The following is an 18,373-nucleotide window of genomic DNA, read 5'->3' on the forward strand; positions in this document are numbered from 1 at the left end:
ACATATTTTGAACGTTTAACATAAAAAAGTCAAACGGAGCCAATTTTGCCATTAGGATTTCTTTGACTAGCAGGTCAATGAGAATGAGCTTTGTTTACACATCAAAAGAATGAAATCAGTGAAGATGGGAGAGACTCAATGGATTAGGAAATTAGATTTGCCAGGAACCTCTGTCTTAATCATTAAATCTTTTCTGCTTCTACATCCTTTATTATGCTATAGGAGAAAGTGAAACATCTATTCCTGGCTCATAATTTTGGTTCACCTTATGGTCTTCTAGTATTTGTCTTGAAGTTTCCTGCATTAATTCTCCTCTAGACTTCTTAGCTCTCTCTCTCTCTTACATTTTTAAAATTTCTAACATGATCCTTCACTTGGATTAAGTTGGGAATCTTGTAAAAACATCACTTTTGCCATTTATTCATTTACCTAACACATATCTACCACATGCAAAGTAATAGACTAGGCACTATGGTGGGAACAATATGCTATTTGGCTGTCTTTGTGAGCTTGAAATCTCATTACCAAATATTATCTCCAGAGTCTTGCTATAGATGAAATCATATGAAATATATAAGTAGAGAATATGGGAGTTTGGTCTAGTTTATGCCATATAGTGGAATGAAAGAAACTTTAGGCACATTTTTCTTTAGATTTGTTATGAACCTTTATAAAAGTACAGTTATATGGAAAATGGCATTTTCCATCAAAAACTTCTAGATTCAAAGGTAAATGAAGATGTTTCAAGGCTTAAATTTGTGGAGGCCCAATATTTTTAAAGCCTATAAAACCGTACACTTCCATATGGTATAGTATGGCAATGTAGTTCACTTACTACTTAGAGTTGTGCCCCATGACATACACATAGAGGTAGTGGCTTTCACACAGATAAACAAACTCAACAGCCCTGCCAGTCTCTGAAGAGATCTCATTCAAATGCCCAAGTGTCCTCCTTTCACTGTTTCCACTTATGTAAGTAGGGCCCTTCACCCATGAGCTATTTTTTGTGTCCATGGATTATGACTTACACATATGCACTGGGAGGTCAGTGCGTGTTGCTATTGGCCCCTGGCAGGCCGTGCCCTCCATAATCACTAAATAAGCATAGATTCCTTTCCATTTTGTCAACTAATGATGACTTCAGACTTCATGTTGCCAGGTTTACTTTAAGGCAGGTTTAAGACTCTGCCTTAAAATAAGGAGGCTGCTACCTCCCTGTAGACTGACATTCTCTTAGAGGGAATCCCCAGAAGGCTTGCTTATGCCCCAGTGCATTACAAGATCCAGTCAGATCTACCTGTAGCCCATTCTTCCCTCTCCAATCCCTCCCAGGAAGCATAACTGCGTCCAGGGTAGAAAGGTCACGAAGTGTTCAAACAAGTTACGACATTGTATCCGGAAACACTATTTCCTCTTGATCTTCGGCTCTGCTTTTGAGTCTGGCTCAGAAAATTTTCCACCATATTTCCATGCAATTTGGCTTCTGTTCTTTCCCATTTTCCACTTTCTCCTTCCCTAACTACCTATTTCCACATGACATATATGACTAAAACTCATCTCCAGCCCTAGTACAAACTTCTTCCATATGTTTATATATATATATATTTTAGTATAAGATTTTAATGGTGATTATGTTTGTATTTTCTTTAACAGCTGCATTGAGGTATTACTGACACACAATAAACTGTACATATTTAAGTTGTTCAATTTGATATGTCTTGGTATTACATATTTATATTTTAAGATACTTTTAAATACTATTAAAAGATTTTTAAAAATACAGATAGTTGTGTAGGGGTTTGTGTGTGTGTGTGTGTGTGTGTGTGTGTGTGTATTCATGTACGCATGCATATTTGTGTGTCCTTCCCCTAAACAAAGACTGGAGGGTTAGCCTGGTAGACTCATACATCTATTTGAGGTATTAGACTTCCAGGGAGGGAGTGTAAGGTATAAAACATTAATCCAAGAAACAGGTTTTCAAGGGGCAAGATTAATTTGAGTAAAGTAAGGTGTCAGTTCTAAATCCTAGACTGTGTGTGGGTGGATATTAAAAGGCTTACAAAGCAAAATGGTAAAAATGGTACTAACATTCTAGGGATAGAGTAAAAGATAGTGATACAGTTTTGGCTAAATTATAACACAAGTGGAGTGGTAAATACTCTTCTCATTTCAATACAAGCATTACTGGATCATAAACCAGAGGCGGGAATGACTAGAAGTTAGAAGCCACCGAAAGTGTTCAGAGTACGTTATCCCAAAATATGCCCAAAATATGTGGCATATTTTTTTATATTTTTTTAGCTAAAAGAGATAGAGACTAAGCAGATGCAAGAAAATCTCTCTCCCTTTTCCTTTCCAAAAGAAAGGCAGGTCAATTCTTAGTCACCAGCGACAACTCTAGATTGGAGAGCACACCAGAGAAATCTGCAAAACAAACCTTATGCGCTGGCCCTTAACCTTCATGAGTTTCTCCATATATTTATCTTTCCATATGTGCTACCCCTAAAAGCCTAAACCACTTTTTCTTTGTCTTGTTATTTGTTTATAAAATTGTTCTTTGTTAAGATGCTCTATAATCTCCAACTTCCAACCACCCTTTTGAGTTACCATCACTGAGTTTCCCATGTGTATGCTTGATGAATATGTTATTAAGCTTCTGTTTTGTTTTTTGTTAATCTGTTCTTTGTGCATCCAACTCATAGGGCCCTAGCCCTAACACCTAGGAGAGCAGAGAGAAAAGTTTTTTCCTTCCCCAAACCACCAAGCATATACAAGTGATCAAAACCAAGAGCAGGAGAAAACCACAATGACTAGGGCACCATGCCATGCCATCTGGGTTGAAAGTTGGGACCATCATGGTAGTTAGAGGAGCCGAGGAAAAGGATGATAGGAAAACAGTGTTGCTGCTAATTGATATCTGCGAGATACACATTCTAGTAACCTGTAGGAGATCAGAAGCAAAGCATTAGGCCTGGAGTTCCTATACATCTCTAAGTAGGACTTGAGCCAGAGAAACATTATTGTAATGCTATAAGCTAACTACTGCATGCCTCAGGCAGAGAATCTTCTGGCTGAGACACATTATACATTACTGCATAAAGATTGCCTTTTATTTTTTTTTTTTTGCCTTTTATTTTTTATTATAGTCTATTTCTATCCCCACCCCCAAATTTGTGTTACCTTAAATGCTCCTCTTACTGGCTCTCCATATTTGTAGCAAAGCAGCAGAACTTCCTGTATTTATCATCTTTGGGTTGTAGGTTGCAGAAATGAATAGGTGGATGAAGAAGAAGATAAGTGACAAACATAAAGGCTGATCAGAAAAGATTAGATCAACCAATTCCGGAGTCATTTTCTGTACATTAATATATGACTTAATTTGAACCAAAACAAAACCTGGCTGTTGCTATTTTACATGTTTAGAATATAGATGTAAGTTCTATAAACTGGCAAAAATAAAATGAGCATGTTTTTATTTGTAAAAAGTAATCATTTATTATTGCCATCCACAGTAAGAATTACAAAAAAATCATTTAAGATAGTTTAAATAAGTTATTCGGAATTTAAAGGAAAAGGCCTAAACTGTTAGCCTAAATTATCATAGAAATTAAAAATCTATATATATTAAAGAGACTACTCAGGATGAGGAGCTGAGAAGAGGGGAGTAAGATAACTACTGTGTACCAAGTGCTAAGAATGCACATGCATTGTTATTTCAAATTTATCTTATTTTAGCTACTCATCACAACTTATGAGCTGGTATTATGTTCTCCACTGTGTGAGTGAAGAGGCTCATTCTTAGAAAGCCAAGGTCAGGACAGTTGTCCAAGCAAATGCTGCTAGCAGTGCCAGAGTGGGCATGCTGACCCAAGACTCTGACTCCGTAGTTCATTGTCTTTCCACTATATTAGGTGGCAAATTATACTTTGAGATACAAAATTTCAGATGGCACTCTTCAAAACTGCTTTATAAGGATAGGAATCATATACATGTATCAGGTTTTTTATGCAGCATATAAAATCTGAATACATTTCAGCTCAGGCACTACAAGGCATAAAACTATTTTGAGTACTAGGCATTTTTCTCTTTCAAGGCCAGATTGTCTCATAGGAAATACAAAACAAAAACAGCCAACTCTAATACAATCACAGTGCCCTCCAGCCCAGCATGACTGTAACTTTCAAAGACAATAAAAACTAATAAAAACAAAATACATCCATACAATGGAATACTCTTCAGCAGTAAAAAGGAATGCAATGATATATAAACAACAGGGATAAATCACAAACACATTTTGCTGAATGAGAAAAGGCAGATACTTTATGAATTCTTTGATATGACCTTGAAAAAAGCAAAAGTAAATCGACAGAGAACTCAGATCCATTAAGGGGGCTGGGGACAAGGAGAGGAAAGGACTGAAAGGTGCATAATGAAACTTTTAGAGGATAGAAATATTTTATATCTTGATTGTGGGGTGGTTACATGATTTTGTACATTTTTCACAACCTGTAGAACTGCTGGTTTGAAAAGGATAAACTGCTATATGTAAGTATCTGAACTATCATGACTTAAAACTTTTAAAACCCAAAGTAAAAAGAGAGGTTTATAGAAAGAGATAGGTGGGGTAAAGTCTGGGCTATAGAAACGCCATCTGGGGAAAGAGCTCTGGGGGAAGTGAAATTAGAATGTGAGTTAAGGAAACAAAATGCCAATGTTTATGCTACAATGTCTAGGAAAGGAAAGAAGAGAGACTAATTCTTCATATTTAATTACATCTTTAAAAAGGCACTTTCAATGTAAGCACATTTGCCTGACTTGACTAAAAATTGATTAAAGAGAATGGATGTTTCTTTTCATAGTCAGTGTAAATAATACTTAAACATAAAGCAAATGCTTCATTGGAGAGGTAGGTAGCCCTAGGATGCCTCTTCCTCTATTATTTGTATCAGTTCAAGGATGCCTTCCTGCCAATGCCATCAAATGCAATTCAATCAACATTTCTGGGAAAATCTTGCATTCATTTTCATTTTTGCCTTTAGCTAACTTCTGAATTCTGCGCAGTCAGAAAAGTTACTCTCTTTATGCTAAGTAGATCTGGTCACATTCAACCCAGCACATGTTTATGGAGTACCTACTGTGGCTAATTACTGCACAGAAAGCAGAGGCAGGGCAAAACAGAAGTACAATGCTTCCTGACCTCTGGAAGTTGATGGAAGACTTGTAGGGTAAGACATACTCAGGTAATAAGGGCCTCTGCTTGGACTTTGCCTGTGCAAGTCTGAAGGACCTATGGGAGAATTCATTGGAAGTCTGTTTGCATTCAGGGTTGAGGAGTTTTATAAATGGAGTCACCTTAATGGAAGAGATATATAAAGCAAGACCTGGCATCTGAAAGGAGGGCAACTTCCATTACAGAAAAGTGTCTGTCCTGGCTCCTGTTGGTGGATTAAAATAGAAAGCATGGGTTTTTGTCTTTAGGATTGGGACCACAAGGGTATCTGAGAGAAATATAGACAAAAGGAAGGTATTCTCATCCCCATTTCAGAAGAGATGATAGCAAGGCACTTTTTGTATTGAGGATGCCATCAGCAAAAGATGACACTGGCAAGAACTAGGGGAAGAAAATGACAGACACCACTTGATAACCAAGAACTTGTACTCATGAACATGAGACAGTCTTTGGGTATTCCAGAAAGAATTGGAGGGAGTGTATTTTTAAGGGCCAGGAATAGGTAGACTGAAGGTCAAAGAACAAAGGGTTGGATACATCCAAGGATATTTGTAACTGTTAATGGAAGGCCAGTTTTATCTACAGAAGAGCTTGGAACAGGTATATATGGGTAAATGTGTATGCATAAAATTAAAATGTCATTTAGTGCCAAAAAGACAGGGACAGACTATAATTACTGAGGGAATTTAGAGAAGGGAGAAATCATAGTGAGCCATTCAGTAGGACTTCCTTGAGAAAGAGAGACTGGAGCTTGAAAGTCAACACCTTTAACTCACAACTCTGCCAAAAGCATTTTCCAAAGAATTGTCAGCAAAGAATGGCTTTCAGATAAAAACCGTCTTTTGGTGTCTCTTTGAGAGAATGGGGACTGCTCCTCAGTTTTCAAGTGAATTACTTGCATACAGTAGATACTTAATACATGTTTGTTAAATTAATATTTTATAAATGAATAAAGTCTTAATTTTAAAACAATGTACGGCTTTAGAATTTTAAATGTTAGATAAATCTTACAAAGACACTATATAGATTCATGATATATTATGAGGAACATGTGTTAAATCATCTTGAAAAATATTTAAAATTTTTCCTTTGTACTTTCATAGCACTTGGGAGTTGAAAGGCTCTCAGAGATCCTTCCTGGCCTCAGTTCCATTCATATAAGAATAAATTTGATAGTAATCATGTTGATTATATTTGAAATACCATTTGAATGGACATTATGAGTTTAATCATTTAATACCCAATTCCTCCCAACTCATCTCTTACTTCTGTTATAGAGGCTAGAAGTTAAATATTCGATTTCCCTTGCAATTTGGAATGGTCATGTAACACTGTATGACAGATAAGATGTAAGTGGAAGTCTGCTGGGAGGAAGGAATTCTGGGACATTTTTATAATTCTGATTTTTTAAAAAGAAGGACAGATTGACTTTCTACCCAACTTCTTCAAGCATGGGACACAGATGTCCTTCTGTAAAGGGCAATAAACTGGCTTGTGACTAAGGCCAGCAAAAAAGCCAAGAGAATTAGAATTTCCAAGAACTGGCTATTGTATCTAAAATCTTAAATAAGTGGTACTGATTTCTTGACCCCTTGCAGTGCCATACGTGAGCTAATATAGTCTATCTAAAATGCATTCTTTCACTTTATAAACTCTCATAATTCTATCAAGAACCCATTTGTATTGTCACTATGAATAATGATTGTTAGATTGCAAAATGCATCATAGCTATGTTGTATTTTGCTATCATACTATATAATATGTATCGCACTATCAGCGAGGTTGTACAGAAATTTCCAGTACTAGATGACTTTTAAATTGCCTTCAAATCTAAGAGTCTACGATTAGTGACCATATTATATGTTCACAGTTTTCCTCCCAAAGAGATAAAATAGCTAGATAAATAAAACTTTACTCAGATTATCAATTCTTGCATTCATTTAATAATAAACAAATATTTTCTGAGTATCTACTATGCACCAGTTACTACAAATATTGATATGTGTTCTTTTGCACCTCTGTGTTTTCATTTCTATTCCCATGACTTCTGAAGCCTTTGAAGTTGGGGGAAATGATTTTGGAACCAGATAGAACTTGGTTTTTATTTCAGCATCACCACTTACTAGCTTTATAACTTTGAAGTAGCCCCTTAACTCCTGTGAGTTTCAGTTATATCACCTGTAAAACAAAAATAATAATAGTATCACCACAGTGTTAGTGATAAGATGAAATGACATGTTAGAGAATTGTCTGTTATGTGGCATGTAGGCAATAAATGTTGATCTTCCCTTTTTTTCTCTCCTCTTAGAAAAATGGGATACTTCACCCAGCCCCATCAGTTCCACTCAAAATTACCTGCTTCACTTGTGCCAATTCTTATAGCTCTTATAGAATACAAATGACTCTTCATTTAAACATACAATCTTCACTCATGAAGATATGGTCCATCTTAGAAGGTGGAAAACTGCTGTGCTGTCAAATAATACACTAATTGGAATCTTTGCAGATTTACCCATCCTATAATGATGAAGTATGCAGAATGGGTAGGAATGAAAGAAGTGTTTGAAAAGTGAATGAAAAGGAATAGCAGATGGTACTTGGGTGCTAATAGAATATAAAAGTCTGAGAGCAAAGGAAGGAAGAAAATAGAAAATGAGAGACTCAGCATGTGAAACTAAAGAGCCAAGGGCATTTCATCGAGGATGGTTAGAGTCTGGGGTATGGCTAACTTCCAGCTCCACTAATTACAGTCTGATGACCAATTCTGGATATGATTCTTTATTTACCAGGTTGAGGCATTTCCACTCTTGTTTTTGGAATGCCATTCAGGATTGTGGTATCTAAATGAATTCATGCCACACATGCTTGGTTGAAAGATACTACAAAAACAAAACAAAACAAAAAAATAGCTGAGCAAAGTGGAAGCTAAAGACCAAACCTGCAGATGTTTCAATGCTGCTTTTATTAATTCAAGCCAGTTCTTGCCAGTCAAGTACTAACTGGAGCACTGGCACATGACCAAACTGCATTCATCTGTGAAGTGGCTGGCAGCCTGGGTGCCTACAGACAATGGTGCTTGCCCTATTATTTCTGCCATAAGGGAGGAATTGGACCATTGTAGCTGGAATTTGTGCAGGTCAGGGACCCTACCCATTGATTTAAGACTCAATTCTCAGAGTGGAATGGCTCCATGATTCTGCTCTAATCCACACAGAAAGTTTCATTTCAGCCACCAATGTGTTCTTGAAAATCTGCAATACATCAAATTCAATTCAAGTATACACTTGGATTTCTGTACACTTAGAAGAATTCTAGGGATCTCCTTCTTTTTCACAGAATTAGATTCTTTCCAAGTCTGGTATTGCATACATCTTAAAGTTCATTTTGTTTGATATTCATACAGCCATCTCCAGTCTTCTTATGGTACCTGTTTGCACAGTGTATCTTTGTTTCCATCATTTCCCTTTCAACTGATTTGTACCTTTGAATCTAAAGTCTTTCTCTTCTAGAGGGCGCATAAATGGACTTTATTCTTTTATCAGACTGACAATCTCTGTTTTTTTTTTTATTTGAGTGTTTAGACAATTCACCTTCAACATAACTAGTGATATGGATGGAATAACATTTGCCAAGTTGTTGTGTGTTTTCTATGTCTCACATTTTGTTTGGTCCTGTTTCCCCTTCACTGACTTCATTTGCTTGTAATACTTTTGATATAATGATGACAGGTCTTGTTTCTGGAAAAAAATCTTTTTCAAGGATTGTTAATAAAATATCCCAGTTGATTTTGCATAATCATTGAAGCCATACTTGCTATTGGATAAGACTGTCTTTTCCATCTTCCCCTATGGACTCCTTGCTGTCCAGCCCATCTCACCCCTGCTTGAAGAATTAGGTAAAAAAGTGATTATTTGACATCTAGACTATGGAAGATTCTAGTATGGCATGTATAAAGATTATTAAATTAGAATGTGAGAGGGAATAGTTTTTCTTCTTATTGTCAGCTCCAGAGTAAGGGAAAGATTTTGATGGCTATCACCATTTTAATACTAAAAAAATTAAAAATAGGATGTTACATTTTTAAAAGGTACAGGGTACCATGTTCTCTATGATATCAAGTATATCAAAATAGAAATAAGTAAAAAATAAGCATGTATGCTCAGAAAAAGGACAATTTGATGTTAGTATTTTCTAGTGTAATGACTGTTTTTAAATTATTTTTCTGTTTTTCAGAGTGTCTACAATGTGTATATGTTTCCTTTTACCCTATTTCTTTCCTGATTTAAAAATGGATACTCACTTATTTAAAAACATGTCAAATAATATAACTATTCTGGAGAAGAAGATAGAAGTCACCTGTAGTCCTCATTGATCACTGCTATTTGGTGAACATTTTTCTTGACATCTGCCTATGAATTATTACATTAATTTTATAAAAGTAAAAAGAGGCACCACAAAGCATAGGAAAGCGAATGTTGCGCCTATGCTCTGGATCTTACGAATAGCAAATTCTGATGTATGTCATTTATTTTATAGCAAATATATCCAGATTCTTTTCTAGTACATTCCCTGTGTATTGTCATCTTGGGAGAGAAAAGACAGGGCACTGGGGACATGTGCTGACACAAATTAGTACAAGACCTTCTAAATAACCTCTTCATAACTCAGCTTGTTTCTTCTGCAAAAATACCTCAGTCACCCTACAGCATGGTTTGAAGATGAAAACATGTATAAGATGAACATGTGTGATTACTACTAAAACTCCTTCCTATATTTTCTTCTAGCCCTTATATGTTAAATAATTTTATTTTTTTGAATTATAAGTTAAATAAAAAAATAACCCTTTTCCCCTCACTTCTTAGTATTTTTTGTTTCTCACCATGTGGTCCAATCTATTGTTATACAACAGACTATTTATTATTAAAACATCTCATTAGAAAGAGATATGTAGTAATATGGATTCTGTGGTTTTTGTGTCAAGTTTGCAAAAGACTAATCACATTGCTGTATTGTGTACAGGAAACACCACAGACATACTTAGTTTGCTTGTTTTTTCCTTTTAGTCTATCAAAGTGAAAACCTACTAAGGAGCTAAAAAAAGTTGGAGCTTTGGAAGAAATACTGATCTTGGATACAATTTATGTACTTAAAATCACAGCAATCCCATTCTTCTTTGAGTCATTTAAAAAAACTAATAGATAAGACAGGATGCTCCTTTATCTTTGACGTATGATATGCAGCTGATGCACAAGATAAGAAAGAATTAGACCAAAAATACCAAACCTCTGACCTCAAATCAGTGTGCAGGATACAACATATCTTGGATATTCAAAATACTCTTTTATTATCTCATCTATTTCTAATTATATCAGTTTGATGACTATGACCTGATAAATGATCTTTAAAAATGGGTTTAAGTTAGGCATCTCATAAATTACTAGAGTCTACAAGGTTGCACTTCATTTGTCTTTGAAGGAGATTAAAGCATCTTATTCTAATATATTTGTCCAATAAAAGTCTTATAGAAATGCACATACCTTTAAGTTATTCATTTTAGTAAGTTTATTCTGAGGTAAATAAAAAAATACACAATGCAATATATCTTATGTCAGACTATGCTGAAAACTTTATTGGAGTGATATGATACATGTTTCAGGGCAGTAGTTATTATACACAATAGTTTTCTTTTTAATCAAATAGAAACGATTCTTCATACTGTCTGCTAACAATTTTACAGCCTCACAGTAGTAATACACAGTACACCATTCTCTCCACAGGCCAATGTTTCCTATGAAGAAAGCAGAGAGACAGCTGTTGCATCCTGAAAGAAGGCCAGGAGGTGTCAGAATTAAATGCGAAGGATCAGGATATCCTGTGTGAAATTATTCCAGTATGAAGAAGACCTGATGTGTTGCTGCTTCAAATGACTGTTTTTACTTGAGACAAAGTATATTAAACTCCAGGAAATTAGCCCCAGCTAATAAGCAAGTAAGAATATACTTTTATTTAATCAACAATTTACATGTGTTAGTATTGTGTGTGGGTATGATGTGGTCTAAGGGAGCTTGTGGTATTTTGAGGAGGAAGGGTGTATATATAAAAGATAAGTAGCTTCATTTCCTCTCTCCTGCTCCATTTTCTTTTCTCTCAAGATGCAAGCTGCCGGGGTTGGCCAGGGGCCGGCGGGGGGGGGGGGGGGCGGAGGGCATGACAGGAAGACTGCCACCTGGCACTGGACCTACCATGCTACTCTCTATCTCTCAGAAAGCCACGATCAGTTTCTGTGTGGGGCTTACCTTCTGCTGGGTTCTGCTGTGGAGGAACAATATGTCAGTTTTCTTCATTCCATCTCTCTCTTAAAAAATGGGGGGTGGGAAAAAGTAATGTCTACTGGGAATTGTTCAAGAGGATACCTGGCTTTCATTCTGTGTTATCTGGAAGATCTCTCTTTAAAATGTTGTCCTCAGTCTATATGCACAGATTGAATAAAAGATTAAGCATTGAGTCTCAGTCTTTTGCAGAAGAGCTTCTAAAATTCCACTTAGTCTTTTTTTTTTCCATGAAGATGTGACTTGAAATATGGTAAAATCAAATATCATAGTTAGGAGTGTCACTAGTCCCTAGTTTACTGTCATGAGTTCCATGGTGTGTCAGAGAATTAAAGGATTTCCAAACCTCAATTCAGCAGAAAAACACGCAACCACCCAAAGTCCTGCAAGACGCACAGGGCTTATAATGGCCTTGCCAAGGAAGTTCCAAATCAAAACAAAACATCCCCACTGTGCACTTGAGAAGAGAAGATACCAACTGGAAGGCAGAAGGCAGAGAGATTCTGCAAATGGGCTCTGACTTCTCCTGCCTAGTCCTCACAGCACTGAAATCCTCCAACCAGTGGCAGGAGGGAAATGCAAGGAAGTCTTACATAAAGTTCTGAACTCATTAGTTTTGGGGAAAATGTTTTAATATATTTAAAAAGGAAAAATTGATCTGAAAGCAGAGTACATTTGAAGTGATAACTCACCCTTCCATATTTTTCAGTATGGTAAATTTTTGGCAAGAAGTGCTTATGTGATATGGGGTGGGGCCAAGCTGATCTGGGGTGTAGTGAATTCAGGGGTTAAGCTCAGGACATTTATAGAGGAAGAATTATACATTCCCATGAGTTAAGAACTGGACCTCCTGGTGTCAGATATGAAGAAGACAATGGGGCTGGGGCTTAAGAGCCAACATATGCTCCTTCAGGTTTCCTTAAGGTCGATGGTAAAAGGCTGTAGTTGGAATTTCTAAATTCAAGATTAAATTTTAATATGAGGATCAAAGATGCTGATTTGTTCACCAGATTATAATGTTAGACATTTGCTCTATTTTTATTGTTTTACATAAGATGTTGCACAATAGTGCTTCCATTTGGGAAACAGCAGAATTGAGTGTTTTGCAATGTACTGCAGAATTAACATCTAGGGGTGGTTTCAGAAGTTCTGTGTAGGAAAGGTTTAGGGAGAGTAGTTTGATATGAAAGGGGTTGCCCAGTGGACTCTCCTTGAAACTGTGTTTGAATTAAAAAATCTGCTGTTAAATTAAATTAAAAGATAGCATCAGTCTGAAGACTTTATAGCCCTCTTTTAATTTTTTGGATTATTAAATCCATGGCTGAGGATGGGGATTGTGGGGTGTTGATGGCCACATCCTACCAGTCCTTCCTGTAACCTTTGGTGTAGTTGTTGACAGTCTCCCACAAAGGGTTGTAAATCGGGTAAAGATATTCCTTCTTTGAAGTACAAGGCATTTTGTCCCCATTACGTTATGCCTATATCATGTTATGCCTTTAGAGTGTTGGAGAACCAAGGCCTGAAATCACATATAAATGATCAGTTCACTGAAGCTGATATTCACAGCAAACAGAGAGCACATGTGAACAGATTTTTCTCCAATAGTCTTGAAAAATCTCCCTTGGTGGCAGTGGGGGGATGACTAATGCAGAGGACGTGAGAAGCACTGAAAGTAAATGAAGGATGCATAGGATATTATTTTGTAAAAAAAAAAGATTTGCCAGAAGCCTCTTCATTTGAACAATAATGTGACCGCACCTAGAGCATGAGTCATGTTCTGAGCCTGGGTCTTCCCTAGTTTTCTCAGTGTTGTGCGAAGCTAGATAGTTTTTTCACACGGTGCAGATTACCACAGGTCTGACAAAGACATTACCCTCTACCACACTGCATGGAAGCTGGAGGAGTGGCTGTTCACTCCATAAACTGTGGCCTTTTCAGGGGATGCTGGGAGAGAATGTGCGCACAGCTTTTCACAGCCACTACAACCCAGCTTAGGCAAACACTGTGCAACCATCTTTGGCTTTTGGTGTAGATATTTGTTTTCCAATTGAGTCTAGATATTGGTTTTGTAAAAGGAAAAGAGAATAGATATATTTATAGGTATTTGCATGTGTAGGTACATTTATTATGATTGACTAAGCATCAAATTTTGCAAAAAAAAAAATCTCCCCTTACAAGCCTCATTTTAAGCATACTTATGACATGGAAATATTCAGAGATTAAATTGCCCATGACTCTAAGGCTTAGATAAAATAATCGAATAAACTGGACAACTGAATTTCAAGTTGGATCACACAAATGACAAATATTTGCAAAGGATGAACTTTCATAATCTTGCTCTAGAGCTCTGGATTCCTAGAGAAAGTAAAATAGATTCTCTGTGGCTGTAAAAGTCAGACTTTCATTGTGTCACCCTTTATATTTTCTTACTTTCAACTCCTTGCTTCTCCTGAACGTTTATATCATTTTCTTAATATTAAAGAAAGGCTATAATTCTAGAAATTGAAATTGAAGAATGAGGGACTATGTAGCATTATATCTTCTGGGCTTGAGATGAGACTTTAAAGCATAATTTGAAATATGATTATATTGTGTGTATTTATGTATGTATATATATATCTAACATGTATCTCTGTATATCTATCATCTATCTATTGTCTATTATTATCACCTAATCTATTTCAATAGTGTGCTGAAGCCAGTTTATACTGGTCCATGAGAGCTGACAGATCAATTTTCAGGAGTTTTGCAAGCTGGTTAGCATTATTTTGGTAGCTTGAATATGGCTATGGCAAGACTATTTAAATCATGGAAATTGGCAAATGATACAAATTGGGGGTTATTTTTCCTCCTGGAGACCCAGCTGTTGAATAATTTACCAATATACCATTCTAAGTTTGGTCTGGAAAGGGACTTCATACATATTTTAGTTCACAGTAGAAGAAATAATCAATTTTGTAAATTACCAAAGTTAAAAGTTTTTGGCATAAGCTCAGTCTTAAATAGCACTCACTTTTCTTATTAATATGTACTTTAGTATAAAATAATAGTTTAGTATATTTCTTAATCATTGACTATGTATTAGTACTGAACATTTGCACTGTTGACTTTTATTTTAATCAAAACATCCACATATACATCTTTTAGATAGTTGCAGAGCTATGCACTAAAACTAAATATTATTGAAAATGAATGAGTGAATGAATGAATGAATGAATGAATGAAAATGGATGAATCAAATTTTTCTTATTGGTGTAGCTTTTGTGTTTATTTTGGTCACTTTTGTCAAATGCTGTCATTTGGTATTTTTGAGGTATTTTGTATTTGATTTGTGTTTGTGCATTCATGTGTGTGTGTACATGTGTGTTTACATAGACATACAGATGCTCACATATATACACACATAAAGCTCAACAAATAATAGTATTAGGGAAAAGTGATATCTGGTTCATTAAACATTCTACTTGAAAACTGGGAACGGCTTATGTTAAAAATTATGCCAGGCTTATCAGTAGTTATTTCATCTGTCCCCATGGCTGTCTTTTCTAACAAGTTTAAAATGCCGTTGTTTCCATCTTTCCCCTCTGGTTAATATATTTGGTTTAAATGCATGTGAATTCTTTGCCAAGCAGTCATAGAGGCCAAGTGTGAATTTAAATTCACCTGTTAGATTAACTTCTAAGAATGTGCTGAGATTGGAGCAATGCTGCCATACAGGCTGTGCACCGGAGTTGTGCGACATGGTGACTCTGAGTAAGAGAGACCTGAATTCTGTTGGGAAAAGAAAGAACATATGGGAAGAATGATTTCTGAACCTGGAGACAGGTAATGGGAATGAAGGAAATTCCCAAAATGGACATTTCTGAACACTGACAGGCCAGCAGGAGGATATCAAATCTCTGGAAGATTGAGCCTTCTAGTATTGATGACCTTGGCATTCCCTAGGTGCATGGCTTTGGTTGTTGGATCTTAGACATAGATGTGGAGAACCATGAGGTAGGCCAACTCTGAGTCCTCGGAGAATTCCTTGGAAATTAGTTTTAAAAGTGAAATCCATAGCATTTAATTTCTCCCTTGATTTGATGCTTTTGAGATAAGTAGAATACAGGACTTTCTGGATAAGGTGCTGGACAGGTGCTGGTCTTGCGATGGTCAGCCAGGTGGTGAGATGGAGTTGTTGCAGAAGTATCAGCAAATTTTACAGCAGTAGTTCACACATGCAGCTATGATACATTCATTCATTGTTACTTTCCTAAGAAACAGAGCCACCTAGGAGCTTATTATGCTACAGTAGAGTCTGATGCACCATAGTGATTACTTCAGGAGCAAAGAAGCTCATACAGAGGTGTGATATCTCTCTGTCGGGGCAAAGTTTCAAGCCTAAGATTGTTTAAAATACATTTCTGGCGTTCTATTTAAATATGATTATGCCACACTAAAAAGCAGTGGCTTCTTGGTAAAATGCAATACTGAAATGGAATGTGCCTTTCATAAAAAAAAAGAAATGTGTTTGGAAAATTAAATACCTTTTAAAAAAATTAAAAATAAACATACTCTCACAGCTTGAGGGTTTAAATGAACCATGTGCCAAGGAGTTGAGAAAAGTCCTACTTTTGGTTACATCCTGGGACCCCTAACGTTCAAAAGCCTCTCAGCAAAGGTGACTTCAGCGTTTCCGGGGCATCAGCCTGCACTGTCCCGTTCTGTTCAGAAGCCGTCGTAGCATATTCCACACATACCATGGCTTGTCATGTCAAATCGCTGGTACGCCCCACAAAACTGCTGTGAAGTGTTTTCAGCATAAAGTTTTGAGTTTTAGGGCTCATGTCAAAATTAAGCATGTTCTATGAAAGCTTAAATTAATCCATTCAGTGAGCTGCTTTTAAGCAAGTCTAGCTTGATTTTTCCATCAGCTCAACAGTTTCCAAACACTTTAGGAAAAAAACAAACCCACACTTCCCAAGTACAGAACCCAACACAAAGATGTTGAATGTATTCTTTGTGACTTAATTCTATTTTCAGTCCATATTTTATATATACGTTAATCAGAACAATTTTCTCATTTGAACAGGGAGAAGTGATTGTTTTCGGTTAATTCCTTTCTTGTCATTTACATATGTTAACTATCATGCTGAATGTGGCTATCCATCAGGAATCAATGGAAAAAGCTTAATTTATCAATGATCATAAAAATCTTTTTATGCATTCCTTAAATACTCTGAATGCTGATTTAATATATAAATATAGGTGTACATGTTATTCTTCATCTTCAAAACACTTTGTAATTTTACTTAAATAACACAAATGACTATTTAAAATATTTTTCATCATTTTATAAAATATATCTTTATGGTATTGTTTTTGGATCTTCTTTGATCTGTTATTTTCCAAGTGATTAATCCCTGATGGATTATGTAAAGTTACGTGACTATGTCTTTAATTGTATTAATAAATTTCTTGTCACATATTTGAGGCAAACCTGAGGATAGATCATTGAATAATTATTATTTTTTTCTCCTATTAATTATGTCATTTCTCCATTTTCTTCTTTAGTGGTCTTTTGAAGAATCCAATCTGTTGAGAAAATACCAAATAGTAACACAATTAATTATTTGAATTTATGTAATAAATACTAATTTACTTGGATAAAATTTAATTTAATACTATGTTAGTGATTCTGGGCATACAAATAATTAATATAATTGAGAGGATTTTTTTTCATTGACCTATTAAGTAATACTGAATGTCAAGAAATGACATTTATCAAATTGCTATTTCATCTTAAACTTTTTTGTTGGTTAAATATAATCATGTCTCCTAGTAAAAACTAGTACATGGAGTGAACTAACTTTATTATTATTTTTTAAAGATTTTATTTATTTATTCATGAGAAACAGAGAGACAGAGAGGTAGAGACACAGGCAGAGGGAGAAGCAGCCTCCACGCAGGGAGCCCGATGTGGGACTTGACCCCGGGTCTCCAAGATCAGGCCCTGGGCCGAAGGCAGCGCTAAACCGCTGAGCCACCCAGGCTGCCCGAGTGAACTAACTTTAAAAGGTTCTGGGAAGACATTTGGGAAGACATACAAACTACAGTTAGCTGGCATTAAATGGCACTTTCCCACCATCTTTTTTCTCACAGATATGGCAGAGAAATTCCATCAAATCACTGATGGTCATAAATTGAGGTCATTAGAGCTGGTGGGGAATTTGGCACATGTACTATGGCTTGAGAGGTGGGGGAGATATTGTCTGGATTAACTTTAAATGTGTTAGAACATCTGCCTTTATAGGTTTGACAGGAAGTACCTCTTGAAAAACATGCTGTATCATTTGAATATGAAAAGGATCTCACTGAACATAGAAGAAATTTCACCTAGAGGTGAATGTGGGTAACTTTTCATTATACTTTGTAATTTGGGGCATTATAAAAATTATGTGCTTTATTTATTTCCTATTGTACATTATAATAAAAATAAGTATAGGGGCTGGAAGTGACCTTTGTAATAATCTCATCTAAAACCTGGATGGCTCAGTTGGTTAAGCATCTGCCTTTGGCTGAGGTCATGATCCCAGGGTCCTGGGAATCCATCAAGCTCAGCATCTGGCTCTCCTCCCCACTCATTCTCTGTTGCTATATCTATTTCTCTCTCAAATAAATAAATAAAATCTTTAAAAAATAAAATGTGGGTATTTTAAATAAAAGAAAATAAGGGTCCTCAAGAGTTTTTTTTAAAGTCTGTGTATTTTTTTTTAATTAGAGAGCAGATTATAATAGTTCAGACAATGAGTTAATTCTTTGAAAGTATGGTACC

The 18,373-nt window shown here is 35.9% G+C and overlaps 1 protein-coding gene across 1 annotated transcript in view; it reads right to left on the bottom strand.

Annotated features, from left to right (window-relative positions):
* Positions 1–10,831: 10,831 nt before the first annotated feature.
* The window catches only part of ITGA1 (integrin subunit alpha 1), a 168,468-nt gene continuing 160,926 nt past the window's right edge, over positions 10,832–18,373 (bottom strand). The window contains exon 29 of the mRNA XM_038535131.1: positions 10,832–17,133. Within this exon, the coding sequence (XP_038391059.1) occupies positions 17,089–17,133 (45 nt within the window). The 3' untranslated portion in view covers positions 10,832–17,088. The remainder of the gene's footprint in view (positions 17,134–18,373) is intronic.

This window comes from Canis lupus, chromosome 4, assembly GCF_011100685.1.
Source record: "Canis lupus familiaris isolate Mischka breed German Shepherd chromosome 4, alternate assembly UU_Cfam_GSD_1.0, whole genome shotgun sequence".
Lineage (NCBI taxonomy): Eukaryota > Metazoa > Chordata > Mammalia > Carnivora > Canidae > Canis > Canis lupus.